Consider the following 13,947-nt stretch of genomic DNA (forward strand, 5'->3'; position numbering starts at 1 on the left):
TCGACAGTTTTCTTCGACAGTTTGGAACACTCAGAGCACAGAGGGCCAGGCGGATTCAGGGACATTAAGCACTAGGACTTAGCTCATGGGAAGTAAAACCTCCCTAAAAGAGGAAGGAATGGGCAGTTCACTCCACATTAATATCTCATACAAAGTACTAAGTTTTTTGTTGAAATGAAGTTCAAGAAGGTTTATTTTTATCCTGTTCATTTTTTAGAGGGAATGGGGCCTCTGTGCCCTCCAAAGACCCAAAAAAGGGCAGATGCTGCTCCCTGAGGCTGTATACCCACAGCACCTCCATGGCGCGGGCCCAAGAGGCCCAGAGGGCAAGCGCTCTTCTGCTGTCTCAAAGCCTTGCATTTCACAGGGTCAGTGCCAAGCTGGTGAGAACATGAAGAAAAAGAAAGGAGGGGGAGCGGGGAGAGAAGAGAGACTGTGCAGAGGGCCTCTCGTCACATTTGACTACCGAGACAAATTCATTTGGAAGACCTGAAGATGAGCATCTTTAGAAAAAGGTTTCAGCAGCACTGGAAGAGCCATCTTTAATTTTAAATTTCAACTGTATATGTGAATGAAGGTCAATAAATACTAAGAGACTTTTAAAAAAACCAAATCTATTATTTCATAGTAAAAGATCACATACAAGCCTTAACCTCTTCATTAACTCTGCGTGCACATCATTGCAAATGTAGCTGGGCTATCAAAATAATGTTTAGCTTTAAAGTAATAGTAACCGACAGATGATAAATATGGTACAATGTTAGGAAAAAAAAAAAAACTGGACTAGCTGTTTAAAACAGTCTACCATGTTAAGATATGAATATTTCACTCTCCTCTGACATGCATGTCTTTTTGAAATCATGGTTGGAAATAGTGCATGTAATATAGTTGATTTGATAATACTTACAAGCAGAAAAATATCACAAAAAGTTTCTTCTCTCATCATGGGCACTTGTTCCAAAACTCCTCTCTTTTTTTTCTCAAGCTCACCTCAATAGACTTTGGGGTCATTTACCATATTCTAACCACTTCACAAAGGTTGTTGATACATTTAATAAAAATTAACCCTTTGTAGTTCATTTTTAGAATTATGCCCATCCTTAAAAGAAAAACACAAACTTAAGTAGAGAGTAATTTAAACAAACACATTTCTGTCAAGTTCATGCCCAACGCACTCATTTTGTTGGAATTACGATCAAAGCAACAGTTCACCTTATAGCCAGGTTCCCGTGGACTTTTCATTTCATCATGAGCCAAACCATGTTTTCTGAATGTACTGGGAGAAATGTCTATCCTCCTAAAAATTGAAAATAGGAAAACTGTTTAATAATCCCCATAATGTGAATATATTATTGGTAGTATTTTAGTTCCTCAGTTGGGTAACAGATTCCTAGGCATTCCTTTTAATTATGTCTCATAACTTACAAATATATATTACTAATATACTTTCCTTATATATTTATCCTGTCCCATAGGTGTGTCTGTGTATAGGCACATGGGCGCACACGGGCACACACACACACAGAGACCAACTTCTCAAACTCAAACTGAAGAAACTTCTTATTCCTTCCTAGTACTGTTACAGCCAGGAAGAAAGACTCACCTACACCCACGCCTATAAACTCAAGTTCACATCAAGACTATCCATGCCCTGCTAACCTCAAAGAGCAGTTTTCATCTTGGGAATAAGAATATAATGGACCACTATTTACCTATGAGATAAGGTCTAGGTGAGAAAACTGCCTGGCACATACACACATCCCAAAGACCCCAGACTGCTGTAGAAACATGGTTCTCCTCCCTACAACCGAGATGATTAGTAAGAAATTAAAGCTACAGCCAAGTCTGTTTCTAGACAAAGCCCCTATGTGCTAAATATGCTCCCACAACCGAATGTAACAGTCTTTACACCTGCTGGGCTTTTAAACCCTTTGACATAATCCTCCAAGCTCTCCCATGCACTGGAAGTTCTTCTAAAAGAAGAACTGCTACATGGAACACATGTGTTCCATATATGTGTTCCATGTATCAGTCTTGGGAAAAAAGTTTAACATTTACTCCACCTGCAGAAGTTCACCGTGGTCTCAGGTTATCATCTGCCAGCTCCCAAGAACATAAGGACTCATCTATATCAAAAGGCCCGTCCTTCCTCAGGCCCAAAGTGAGAAACTGCGGTCATCAAGGCATCCCCTTTCCACTCAAACTACAAACACCCACTGCTATCCTAGCATCTGGAGAATGTTCACCCTAAACTCTACTGCTAAGGCACCCACCTAACACTGACAAGAACAAGATGAGTTTATCATTTTTTTTTTTAATTTATTTGACAGACAGAGATCACAAGTAGGCAGAGAGGCAGACAGAGAGAGAGGAGGAAGCAGGCTCCCCGCTGAACAGAGAGCCCGATTCGGGGCTCGATCCCAGGACCCTGGGATCATGACCTGAGCCGAAGGCACAGGCCTTAACCCACTGAGCACCCAGGCGCCCCGAGTTTATCATTTGATGAGCAAGCTTTTATGGCCACCTCCAGCGTAAGACCTAAGTCCTCACCTGTGTATCTCTGGGCTTTTCTTGTTTTTAGCTGCCTCCTGCTCAGTTCCCCTCTTTAGGTATTTAGTAAAGCGCTCATGCAATGTCATTCCTGAGGACCCAAAGTGATGTTCTGTGGGAATTCAAAGAAAAATACATTACGCTCTCAAAGGTGGACCAAATATTCAACTCTTCTGCGTGAACCCAAAGCCACAGAGATGTGACTCAAGTAGTCAAATCCATGTAACAGACACACTGAAAAGGGGAAGGAAAGATGACTGGGTCAGACACCATACAGTGTTGGCTACCGAATGTCCACTGTCGCTCTCTGTCTTAGGATATGAATATGGGGAAACCCAGAGCTCACTTCTCTGTGAATCATGGTACCAACTCCCCCTGGAGTTAAAAGTTTCAGGTAGAACCTGTAACTGGCCCAACCCAGCTGCTCTATCACTTCTCTTTACCACTCCCCAACCTGCCCACCTCAGTTTGCCCAGGACATGGCAAAATAACGCAGAGAAGAAATTCACACCACAAGGTTTCTGAGAGAGCTCTAGAGGCTTCCATCTGATAGACAGGAAAAAAGAAAGGTGCTGGAAAAGTCACTCTTCATACTTCCTTCATCAAGCCTTTTAAACCTTATGTGAAGGATTTTACCTATTCTCACTATCAGAGGTTACTAGCATTTTGTAATCTTCGACACTGTAATTAAAAAATGGAAACTCCTCCTTGGAAGGAATTTCCTTCGAGCCAGTCCCAAGCTTCAAAGGCGCTTTTGATGAGATAAAGAGGCCTGAAAGGCTCCCTTACGCACCCGGTCATCATTCTGCTTGCAGCAGAGGAAATGAAGCCTGCAGAAAGGGCGCTCGCAGCAAGCTGGGGGTGTGCACTCACCTTTCACATGGTGAACGATGGTCACTATGTGCTGGGCGAATAGTTCAGAGGGGCTCCGCTGAGACTGAGCTGACTGTATGTGCTGGAAAATGGAACGAAATTCCTGTTCCTTTTTGTTGCTATGGACTAGATCCCGACAAAGCTTGCGTTCCTGAGCCAATAAGCCACTGGGTCTGGAAAAGAAACATAGGGAGGACCAGTGTAACAAGATATACAGAAAGTCCAAACATTTAAACCCTAGAAAAGCAATGCTTTTCTCCCTGACAGTTTTAAATTTACCCACAAAGTTGCTTTTTGCTTCCCACCCAAGTTCGAAGTAACCTCGGGGGACCATAACGATGGGAAAGGAAGGTTAAGGGCATCCGAAATCTCTCTCCCCTTTTCTCAGTGGGAGTCCTTAACAGGAACGAATGGGCAGGGCGAAGTATTGAACCTCAGTGAGTCTTGTTTTTGGAGTCATTGAGCTTTTAACACACACAACAAATGGAAGAGTATTTTAAAAGATCAACTAGCTTGGCCAGCCAGGACCCCTCAGTGAAGTGGATGTGGCCAGAATGCTGCTCAGTGTACTTCCCACTGGCGGTACAGTTTTTGCCCCCGGTACAAAACACAGTCAGTCTGGGCCTCCTCACTCTGCTCAAGCTCGGCCAGGCAACCCTCCCCCACACCAACTTTAAAACTGCTACATTATGTGATGGAAGTGTGTAGTAACAGACTTCAGTAACCTAGCTAGGAATGGAAAAATGGGATTCTGGGCAGCTCCACAAGGCAAAATCATCTTAAACACATTTAAGGGAAAAAATGGGATGATGGTAAGTAGGGTAATGGATAGAGGTCAAAAGGAGGGGGGACCCAACACCCAGAAAGCCAGTCACTGGAGACTAAAAGATGCTTTACCACCCCTGTGATACGGTCCCTAACACACAACTGCTCAGTGACACGTAATTCCAAAAACAGATGGACGTTATCAGCACTGAAAGTTGGACAGCAGGAGAAATACAGGAGGGGCCTGTCCTGGTTCCAGAACATCCTCAGGAAGAGGGGTTAGGAGATGCCCATTAGACCACTAAAGCCCTGAGGTTCAAGGACTATATCTCACCTTGCAAGGTCCTCGTCAAAAGAGTCCATCCGGACATTGACCTGGGCCTCTCGAGTAATGGAAAAGGAAGACTTCCCTGTGGAAAAGTCTCCTTTGGCTCCTAGCTTCTCTCGGCTCTCAGAGGTCTTTCTCGGGGGAGGTGATGAGCTTTTCTCCTGGACTGCTTTGTAAGCGGTCACTCGGAAATTCTTTTCAGGCACAAACCCCCTGTGCCCACTTTCGGTTCTCTTGGGCCCTCCCCGATCCTCCTTCTTGGATCTCTCTGAGAAAGATTCCTCCTCCAGCTCCTCTGTTTTCCTCTGCTTTTCCTTCCCTGGAGGTGCATATACCAGGCCCTCCCATTTGCCTGACTTCTCCTCCTCCTGGTTTTTGTTTGCCCCTGCTAGAGCTTTCGACATAAATTTGGGTTCATCATCAAATTCCGATTCCTTCCTTCCCTTAGCTTTGTCCTTATCTTGATCATCCATGTCTTCCTTATGGAAGTCAGCCATCTTCTTCTCAAAGTCATCTCGAAGCTTATACCTTTTGGGAGACTGGCTACCACGAAAAGACTTGTCGGTATCAGTTTTGGGAGCAAATGGATCAGATTTCATTTTCGCATCACCCAATCCCGTGTCAGAGAAGCTCCCTTTCTCTTTCATTTTCTCTTTATCGGTATTTGTTTGTTTCTGTTCCTTATCTTTTCCATTCTCTGTCTTCTGCTCATCTAGGTACCTAGTTATAAAAACACAAGGGAGACACAAAAGAGGCCCTTTAAGCAACCTGATCTAAAACAGCACCATCTGGTCTTGTGTTTTTGATTCTTTGAACAAACATGTCTTGTGGATTCCAGTGTTACCATCATTGGTAACTACTTGATTACTTTCTAATAATTTCTGAAAAGTGGCCTTTCACAGATCTATGAACTTGGATGCCATTTAAGAGAAAAATACACGGTCCATAGAGTTGTGTTACAAGAACAACCCAAAAGAAAACAGCAAAGGTAATTTTTAGGGTACTAAAAAACAAAAACCTACTTACCTGTAAGTGGTCTAGGAAAAAAAAAATTAAGGTCTTATCCAACCTTCACACAGTCACTTAAAATCTGCTTTCAGCAAAGTTAACATAGAATGTTCAACCTTGGACTGTTTTTGCTTTTATACAACTCACATTTGGAAATACAAGTCTCAAAAAGAGACTTCATGTTTGCTTCAAGTCACCTAGAAGATCTAAATATGAAATATACTGTGAACACAAATAAAAACAAAATACAAGTTAATTGGGGGAAGGGGGCAGAAACCATCCTACTTGTTCTTATGGAAAAGCAGAGCTCATGCCCGAGTCTCCTAATGAGACTCCCAGTCCTGGCAGGGAACCACACCTACACTTTAAAGCAGAGTCACTGAAGGTTGGAAAAGTACACAGGCTGAACATCTCATCTGTACTATTAATAACGAAAGTCTAATCAAGTTATAGTGGCACTACTACGCAAGGAAGAATTGAAGGACAGCAGGACATCAAAGGATATGCTAATAAGAAGGAAATGGGGAGGGGGTGGAACCACCTGTCCAGTAAGTCCCTCTTGACAACCTAGTCCCCATACAACTTCCCTGTTACGTCTCTGCCATCCCAATCCATCCAACCACACAAACAAAGATTCAGGTCCAACTCACCATGTCCCCCAGAGCAGAAAGAAGCATGGTCACGTCCTCTCCTAACACGCAGCCTGGTCGGCTTCTACTGGGACACACACCCACCTCGTGATTTTAAAAAACAAGGGCTTCCTGGACTAGGCCTTGGGCTTTCCCATTCTGCCCAGTCTCCTCAACTGGAGAGTGTGAGGGTACGAGGTGTAGCTCTTCACCATGATGGGCTGATGCAGATGGATCACAGTAGATGGTGGGTCCTACAGGGTCTAACAGCTCCAATGGGCATTCATTTTGGCAAAGACCGTGTTTTTTTTTTGATAGCTGACCCACAAATCTCTACCGTTCTCTGGCTTACATTGGTAGGATCCAAGGCAAATTTTATATGTGAAAACATCATTGCAGAGCAGTCTAAAACAACTTTATGCTGCAATACAAATTGAGGAAGGCAGGAAATCTAGAGTTAAGCTAAAGGTTTCCTCCGGTGGTGTTTTCAAGTTTGCTAATGCTCGAGTTTAGGAAACAGGGATTACCTTATTACCATTCATCAGAGCTCTAACTGAGATCACATTACAATTAAGCTGCCAGCTGGGGAGGCAGGACCACCACCAGGGAGGGGAAACAAGACACTTGCCTCTTTGTGTAGGCTGCTCCTCCTGGAGCAGCTGCCTCCTCCTTCTGAGACGAGCTATACGTGGAGCCAGTGGCCGGTGGACTCTTACCCACAGGGCTCTTTTTGGATGGACTCAAGGACCCAGAGCCATGATCGAATGGACCTTGGTGTGTTCCAGCCTGGTACCCAGCACCACTCTGCAGAGTTGAGCCCATCTGGGACGTGTTGGAAAGCGGAGGGCTGGGTTTTGGCACAGGGCTTGGACGGGGTGAGCGCCGCCTCACCACCACCGACTGGAGTGGGCTTTTAAGAGCAGGGCTTCGCTCCCGGGGGCTCAACTCAGAAACAGCAGAGGCCCGTGATGCAGAACCAGCACTGTATGTGGTGGCATCTGGCCATGCTTTGGAACTGTCAGATGCTTTTGTATCTTGAGAGGTGCCTCCAGAGAACGTCTGTTCCTTGGCCTCGTCTCCTTGGTTATCCCCGGCAGCCTGAGATGGCCGGCTATCCTTGGAAGAGGACTTTTTCTCCTTTGCTGACTTGCGCTTGGAAGATTCCACTCGGCTGTGGTTGGAGGAAGAACGAGAGGATGAGGAGCGCCTTGACCTGTCAGAGGAAGACTTATCAGAGTTTCTAGAATGGCTCCTGGATCTTGGTGAAGGGGACCTTCTCTTTGGGGACCGGGATCGGGAACGGCCCCGACGAGGACTATATGCTTGCCGGTAATTCTGCCAATTGGAGCGGTAGTTTCCATAGCCACCTCGGTTATACTGGCCCCACGGATAAAAGCCTCTGTTGCGCCCACGAAAATAATAGGGCCTTCTATAGCCTCTGTTGTGACCTCGGAAATCCCGATTCTGATACACTCTTGGGTGATTTCTCTCTCTGTTATGAGCTGGAGAATATGATCTGGAACGAGACCTAGAACTGGAAAGGGGGATGGGGGAAATATTTGAATTATTGACACAAGCCCTTTTATTTAAGAAATACCTGCCAACAAAGAGGTACAGTTTCAAACCTTGTTCTTAGGTATTTTATTTTCAGTTTTGTTCTCAAAGAAACAAACTTAAATATTTAATTCCACTGCTGACCCACATTAAGTGCAAATACACAGATAAAAATCACTTTCACCAATGATCCACTGAGACCACTTCATTACTACCGCAGCATGTTTTATTTCTTATTTTTTTTACTGTAGCACATTTTAAAGATATCAAATGTTTTTAATGTAGTAAGCTAGGGGTGCCTGGGTGGCTCAGTGGATTAAGCCGCTGCCTTCGGCTCAGGTCATGATCTCAGGGTCCTGGGATCGAGCCCCGCATTGGGCTCTCTGCTCAGTGGGGAGCCTGCTTCCTCCTCTCTCTCTGCCTGTCTCTCTGCTTACTTGTGATCTCTCTCTCTGTCAAATAAATAAAATCTTTAAAAAAAAAAAAGTAGTAAGCTAAACAAAGCCATTTTAATTAAAGTATACAAGTTGCTTTGAGTTTCACAGTGGCTCTAACAGGTCCCCTACAACATCACCAGAAGTCAGGAAGAACACAAGCTTGGGTCTGCAGACTTGGGGGCAGGCTGGGCAGGTCCTTCAGTCTCTCCACTGGTATAACCTTCTACTCCTCATCCCAGTCAGCCCTCTCTGTCTGTGCAGGGTTACTTTCTTAGAGTCCACTAGGACCCGGGATTGTAAATATGTAGTCCCAAGCAAAGAACACTTAAATAGGAACTTGGAGAATGCAACTGCCAAAGTTTAGAAGAATTCACTGAAATCAGATCAGCAAAAAAAAAATAAATAATGGGTGGTGTTTTTTTTTACTGCGAACCTGGATATGGTCTCACTACTCAGGTCTGAGTTTCTGTTGCTGAATACAAGATCCTACCTGGGTGCCACAAGAGGGCACCATCTGATCACAAGACACCCAAGCACACAGGTTAACCTAAGAAAACTATAAAATTAGCCCTCTTCCTCCATCACCACCCACATTTCTTTCAAGCCAACCTAAAGCCTAGTGTTGTGTTCTTCTTCATTCAACAGTAGAGCAAAGGCACATTTCCAGAACCACGGGGATTCAACAGTGACCTAACTTTGTAAAAATTTCATGCTTATGAATGCTAGGCTTGTCAATGCTAGGGAGCGTCAAATGCTAGGGAACTTCGTTTCCACCAAAAAGCCAAAAACTGTTATCTGTTGGGTGTAAAAACCCACTGGGGTCCTTGTATACCCGATGTGCCTTGTCAACTGAGACACAGATCATTCACACTAACCACTACTCCTGAGCAGTTACATAAAAATATGTAAAATTATTAGAGAAGTCTTTCCGAAAATATTTTCTTCATATATAGTAGGATAAAAACCCTTTGGTTAAAAAAAAAAAAAAAAAAACAAAAAAAACCACAAAAAAACAAAAAAAAACCCTTTGGTTAATCAACAGAACTTTCCATATTAGACCTAACGAGGAACATTCTGTTTGCCTGTTTTATAAATAACTCCATTTAGCAAATGTGACAGGTCTTAACTAAACGGTGTTTTTAAAAAGAAACTTACATTTAATTTAATCTAAAGAAGATAAAGTGGAATTGGTCTTCCACTCCTTATTACCCATGGTGTTCAGGTTCTTTACCTACCCCAAGAACAATAGTGACTGGCAAAAATGCATCCTATTACTGGTTGTTAACGGTTGCTATTAAAGTACAATTAAAAAATAAAAGCAAAAACTTACCTTCCATACTTTTCATTCGAAAACAGTAACAATATAAGAAAAGAAGGAAGAGGCAGATGCAGGCTATGAAACTGAACATGACCCGATTAAATGGCTATACTCGAGAGAGGTGATGCACCACCAGCACTAAGGAGGGTTTAATTCATGTTCCCATCCTCAGAGGCTACTGCTGCTTCTGTCACCAACTACTAGAGGGCCCTGTGGCATACTGCATCCAAAACCCGCAGTCACTGCACAGATGCAGGAACATGAGTCTCTGCAGATTGCAAATGAAGTTATTTACGAGAAGTCACTTAAAAGGATACAGTCTGTGAAATACAAGAAACAATCAATTTTCTCCAATTCTGTAGAACTCAGCAGTTAAGTTAATTTAAAGGCATGGTTTCTCAAACTCTCTGGATAGTACACTTTCCTTATAGGAGAGGGAAAATAAAAGAAAAAAAAAATCATGGAACAAATAAGCCAGAAATAAAAATTGAACATCCAGTGGCAAATTTATCTGTTTCTAAAAAACAGAGATGTCAGACTAGAATCGAGTATAAAAACATGTTTTTTAGTGGAGAAATTCCTTCAAGATAACAATCTTCTCAGTATAAAAGACAGCACATAAGTGGCTCTAGACCTACCCCCGCACATAATGCCCAAGATATTTTCCCCTAATTTGCCAAGTCAACGACCATGCCAAATAATCTGCAGAGGAAGAAGAGATCTGTCTACAGATCTGCCCAGAATCCCAGTTATCACAGATACTTCAGAGCTTGTTAGCATTTTTCATGCTGGTCTGTGTCAGTTCAATTTTGTCACTCAGTTTTGGTTGTATTAGCCTCTTATTTTTGAGCCAGTTACTTGATTTCCATTCACTCAATTAAGTTTTAAAGTGTTACCTTTCAGAACCAACTGAGATAAACTGAAATTTAAATGACCCAAATCTAAAGACTCTAGGTGCAAGGCAGGAGTTACAAAAAGCCACTGCTCAATCCCCTATCTTGATAGCAACTTCCTAAGGTAGATATAAATGTATTTACTGGGCTCCCTCTTCTTTTTCTGGAGAGGTGAAAGGTGGGACAGAATTTTATTTATATGGATTCTCACACAAATGGGCAACAACCTCTATTTAGCCTACGCTTGAACTAAGTTGGGTATAAAAATGCATGCCCAAAAACCAAAGAGGAGAGGAAAGGCTAGGACTCATTACCCTCAAGGTGTAATGTTATCTTTAGAAATAAAAAATCTAGCGTTTGTTTGAGGGAGAGACTCATTATATTCTACCTTATTATCAGAATCATTAATATTTATGGCCTCCAACTTTTTATTCACCCTCTGGTCTGAAATTAATTTTCAGGGAGGTCTCTTACAGATTCCATTTAAGAATCAACTTGTTCTCATCAGTTCTTGGCCTTTTGGCTAGGATCAAGTGAAGAATTAACTTGTTCTTATTGGGAGGAAAGGAAAAAAAAAAGAATCCCACCAACCATCTCTTTAAGACATTTTTAGGAATACTACAAGACTATGGGAATAAAGGGGCGCCTGGGTGGCTCAGTGGGTTAAAGCCTCTGCTTTCGGCTCAGGTCATGATCCCAGGATCCTGGGATCGAGCCCCGCATCGGGCTCTCTGCTTGGCAGGGAGCCTGCTTCCTCCTCTCTCTCTGTCTGCCTCTCTGCCTGCTTGTGATCTCTGTCAAATAAATAAATAAAATCTTTAAAAAAAAAAAAAAAAGACTATGGGAATAAAGAATGCAGCTTAATAACTACTTTTCCTATGGTTTATTTTAAATTTCATAATCAGTTCATTTAACAAAAGAACTCCAGATACTCGTGAAATAAAGAATGGCAGGGGAAGGGGGTGTCCCCAAGTGGAGAGACTGAGAAATTATCTCCTTGCCTGGTGCAGTTCTGACAAAAATAACAAAACTGTGCACATTATCCCCCTTTGGTAGTTAAATACAACAACATTCACATGTAGAAACTTGTATATACTAAAAGGTTCTTGTCTACTCATAAAAGAAAATTAAAACAGTTTTAAAGACTAAAAAACCCAATTAATACATCAAAAGAGGAAAGACATTGGAGGGTTAGCATCCTATTCTAAGACATAACTGCAATAGGGAAAGATGTCAATACTGGCTAAATTAAAGAATACTGGCAACAAATTAAAAAGAATTTTTGTACACTTAGGCACAGTGATGTCTGCAAGAGTGACTTTTGGATAGCTTTGCTGTGGTTTACCAGACAGACACCGCTTATTAGTAACTGGCACATTGGGTATATGCAAACAATTCCCATTAAGTTTTTAAGGTGTAATTATGTTAGAGTTAATAAGGCTGCTTTCCTCACAATGTCGGTCATACTATTAATCCTCTTAGCTATCTTTTCTTTGCCGATGATGCATATAAACTTTGGTCCAAAGCCTCCAGAAATACTCCAGGAAAAAACAATCAGGTGTAGAGATTTGAAGCAAGCAGCTCAGATAAAAACAAAATGCTCTTTCTTCCAAAGTAGATGAGAAATAGTACATGTTGGCAGAGGAGAAAAGGAATTAGGGAAACAGCATGGCACTCAACGGTGATTTGGATTCGCAGCATTTCAAGAAACTTGTAATATCTTACAGCCCATTATCCCTCTGTCTGAAGCCAACCCACTCCAACTGAAACTCACAGAAAAGAGTCCAGCAAAAGCTCTTCAGACACCCACAATGATCGATGCAATGGTTATCCTGAGACACAATCACATCCCCTTACCTCAGCCTGCGCTTCCTTGAACGAGAGACAGATCGACTTCGGGACCGAGACTTCGAAAATGAACGAGAACGAGATCTTGATGCAGATCTTGAGCGAGAAGAGCGAGATCCAGACTTGGATTTGTTTGTTTTTGACATCTCTGAAGAAAAGGTCACTTTTCAGTTACACCTAAAATAAGAAAACAGATTCAAACAAAAATGAGGGAATACCTTTGCAAACTTGAACTTCTCTGGACACTTAGAAACAATCAAACACACACACACACACACACACACACAAAACAACTGATTAAAAACACTTTGCCCTTTTACCAAGAGGGATTTCTATGTTAATTGTACTTCAATTAAAAAACAAGCATTTTTTTAGGGGCACCTGGCTGACTCAGTTGGTAGAGCACGCAACACTTGATCTCAAGGTTTGTGAGTTTGAGTACAGTGTTGGGCCTGGAGCTTACATTAAAAAAAATTTTTTTTCTTTTTAAAGGAGGGATTTCTAAGCAGTATAGTCCCGAACAGTTCAAGTCACAGCAGCAAATGGAAAATCTGACCTGCAGCCCTGATTTGGGAACAAAATGAAACACTGACAACAGTGAGGGGAGCTACCAATGATTTGGTAAATATAGTCTTTGGTCAATAAGCAGACAAATTTTTCAGCCTAAGTCAACTGTTAAAAGTACTGACATATGAGGCAGGTTCCCCAATTCTAAGAAAGGAAACCCTATGCAATGGGATCTTGGTTACTAAGTATATGGCAACATCTGACCATTTTCTACTCCCTGGGCCTTAAAGTCATGAGGCAAATCCATAATGTTTAATTCCAAGAAAAAGATGAAGAAAGTGTCACAGAAAACAAATGGGACTGGGGAAAACTGACAGCTACATGCAAAAGAATGAAACTGGATGACTTTCTTCTTATACCACACACAAAAATAAACTCAAAATGGATTAAAAGGACCTAAATGTGAGACCTCAAACCATGAAAATCCTAGAAGAGAGCACAGGTAGTAATTTCTCTGACACTGGCTATAGCAACATTGTTCTAGATGGGCCTCCTGAGATGAGGAGAAACAAAGGCAAAAGTAAGCTATTGGGACTCCATCAAAATAAAGAGCTTCTCCACAGTGAAGCCAACAGTTAATAAAACAAAAAGACAACCTACTGAATAGGAAAAGAGATCTGCAAATAATATATGTGGTAAATAGTATCCAAAATATACAAAGAACTCATACCACACACACACACACACACACACACACACACACACAACCATTTAAAAATGGGCAGAAGAGGGGCTCTTGGGTGGCTCAGTGGGTTAAAGCCTCTGCCTTCCACTCGGGTCATGATCCCAGGGTCCTGGGATTGAGCCCCGCATCGGGCTCTCTGCTCAGCAGGGAGCCTGGAGCAGGGAGCCTGCTTCCCCTCTCTCTCTGCCTGCCTCTCTGCCTACCTGTGATCTCTGTCAAATCAATAAATAAAATCTTAAAAAAAAAAAATGGGCAGAAGACATAACATACTTCTCCAAAGACATACAGATGGCCAAGAGACAAAGGAAAAGATGCCCAACATCACTCATCATCAGGGAAATGCAAATCAAAAACCACAGTGAGGTATCACCTCACACCTGTTAGAATGGGTAAAATCAAAAACACTAGAAACAACAAGGGTTGGTGAGGATATGGAAAAAAAGGAACCCTCGTGTGCTGTGGTGGGAATGCAAGCTAGTGCAGTCACTGTGG

At 42.4% G+C, this 13,947-nt stretch overlaps 1 protein-coding gene across 3 annotated transcripts in view; it reads right to left on the bottom strand.

The window, feature by feature from the left end:
- Positions 1-13,947, bottom strand: part of THRAP3 (thyroid hormone receptor associated protein 3) — a 71,427-nt gene that overhangs the window by 7,459 nt on the left and 50,021 nt on the right. For all 3 annotated transcript variants that reach the window (XM_045978863.1, XM_045978845.1, XM_045978853.1), the window contains exons 3-8: positions 12,213-12,380; positions 6,782-7,687; positions 4,523-5,236; positions 3,424-3,596; positions 2,551-2,662; positions 1,213-1,297 (exon numbers count right to left, since the gene is read on the bottom strand). In XM_045978863.1, coding sequence (XP_045834819.1) covers positions 1,213-1,297; positions 2,551-2,662; positions 3,424-3,596; positions 4,523-5,236; positions 6,782-7,687; positions 12,213-12,349 — 2,127 coding nt within the window. In that variant the 5' untranslated portion in view covers positions 12,350-12,380. The remainder of the gene's footprint in view (positions 1-1,212; positions 1,298-2,550; positions 2,663-3,423; positions 3,597-4,522; positions 5,237-6,781; positions 7,688-12,212; positions 12,381-13,947) is intronic.

The sequence above is a fragment of the Meles meles genome, chromosome 1 (genome assembly GCF_922984935.1).
Source record: "Meles meles chromosome 1, mMelMel3.1 paternal haplotype, whole genome shotgun sequence".
Classification (NCBI taxonomy): Eukaryota; Metazoa; Chordata; class Mammalia; order Carnivora; family Mustelidae; genus Meles; species Meles meles.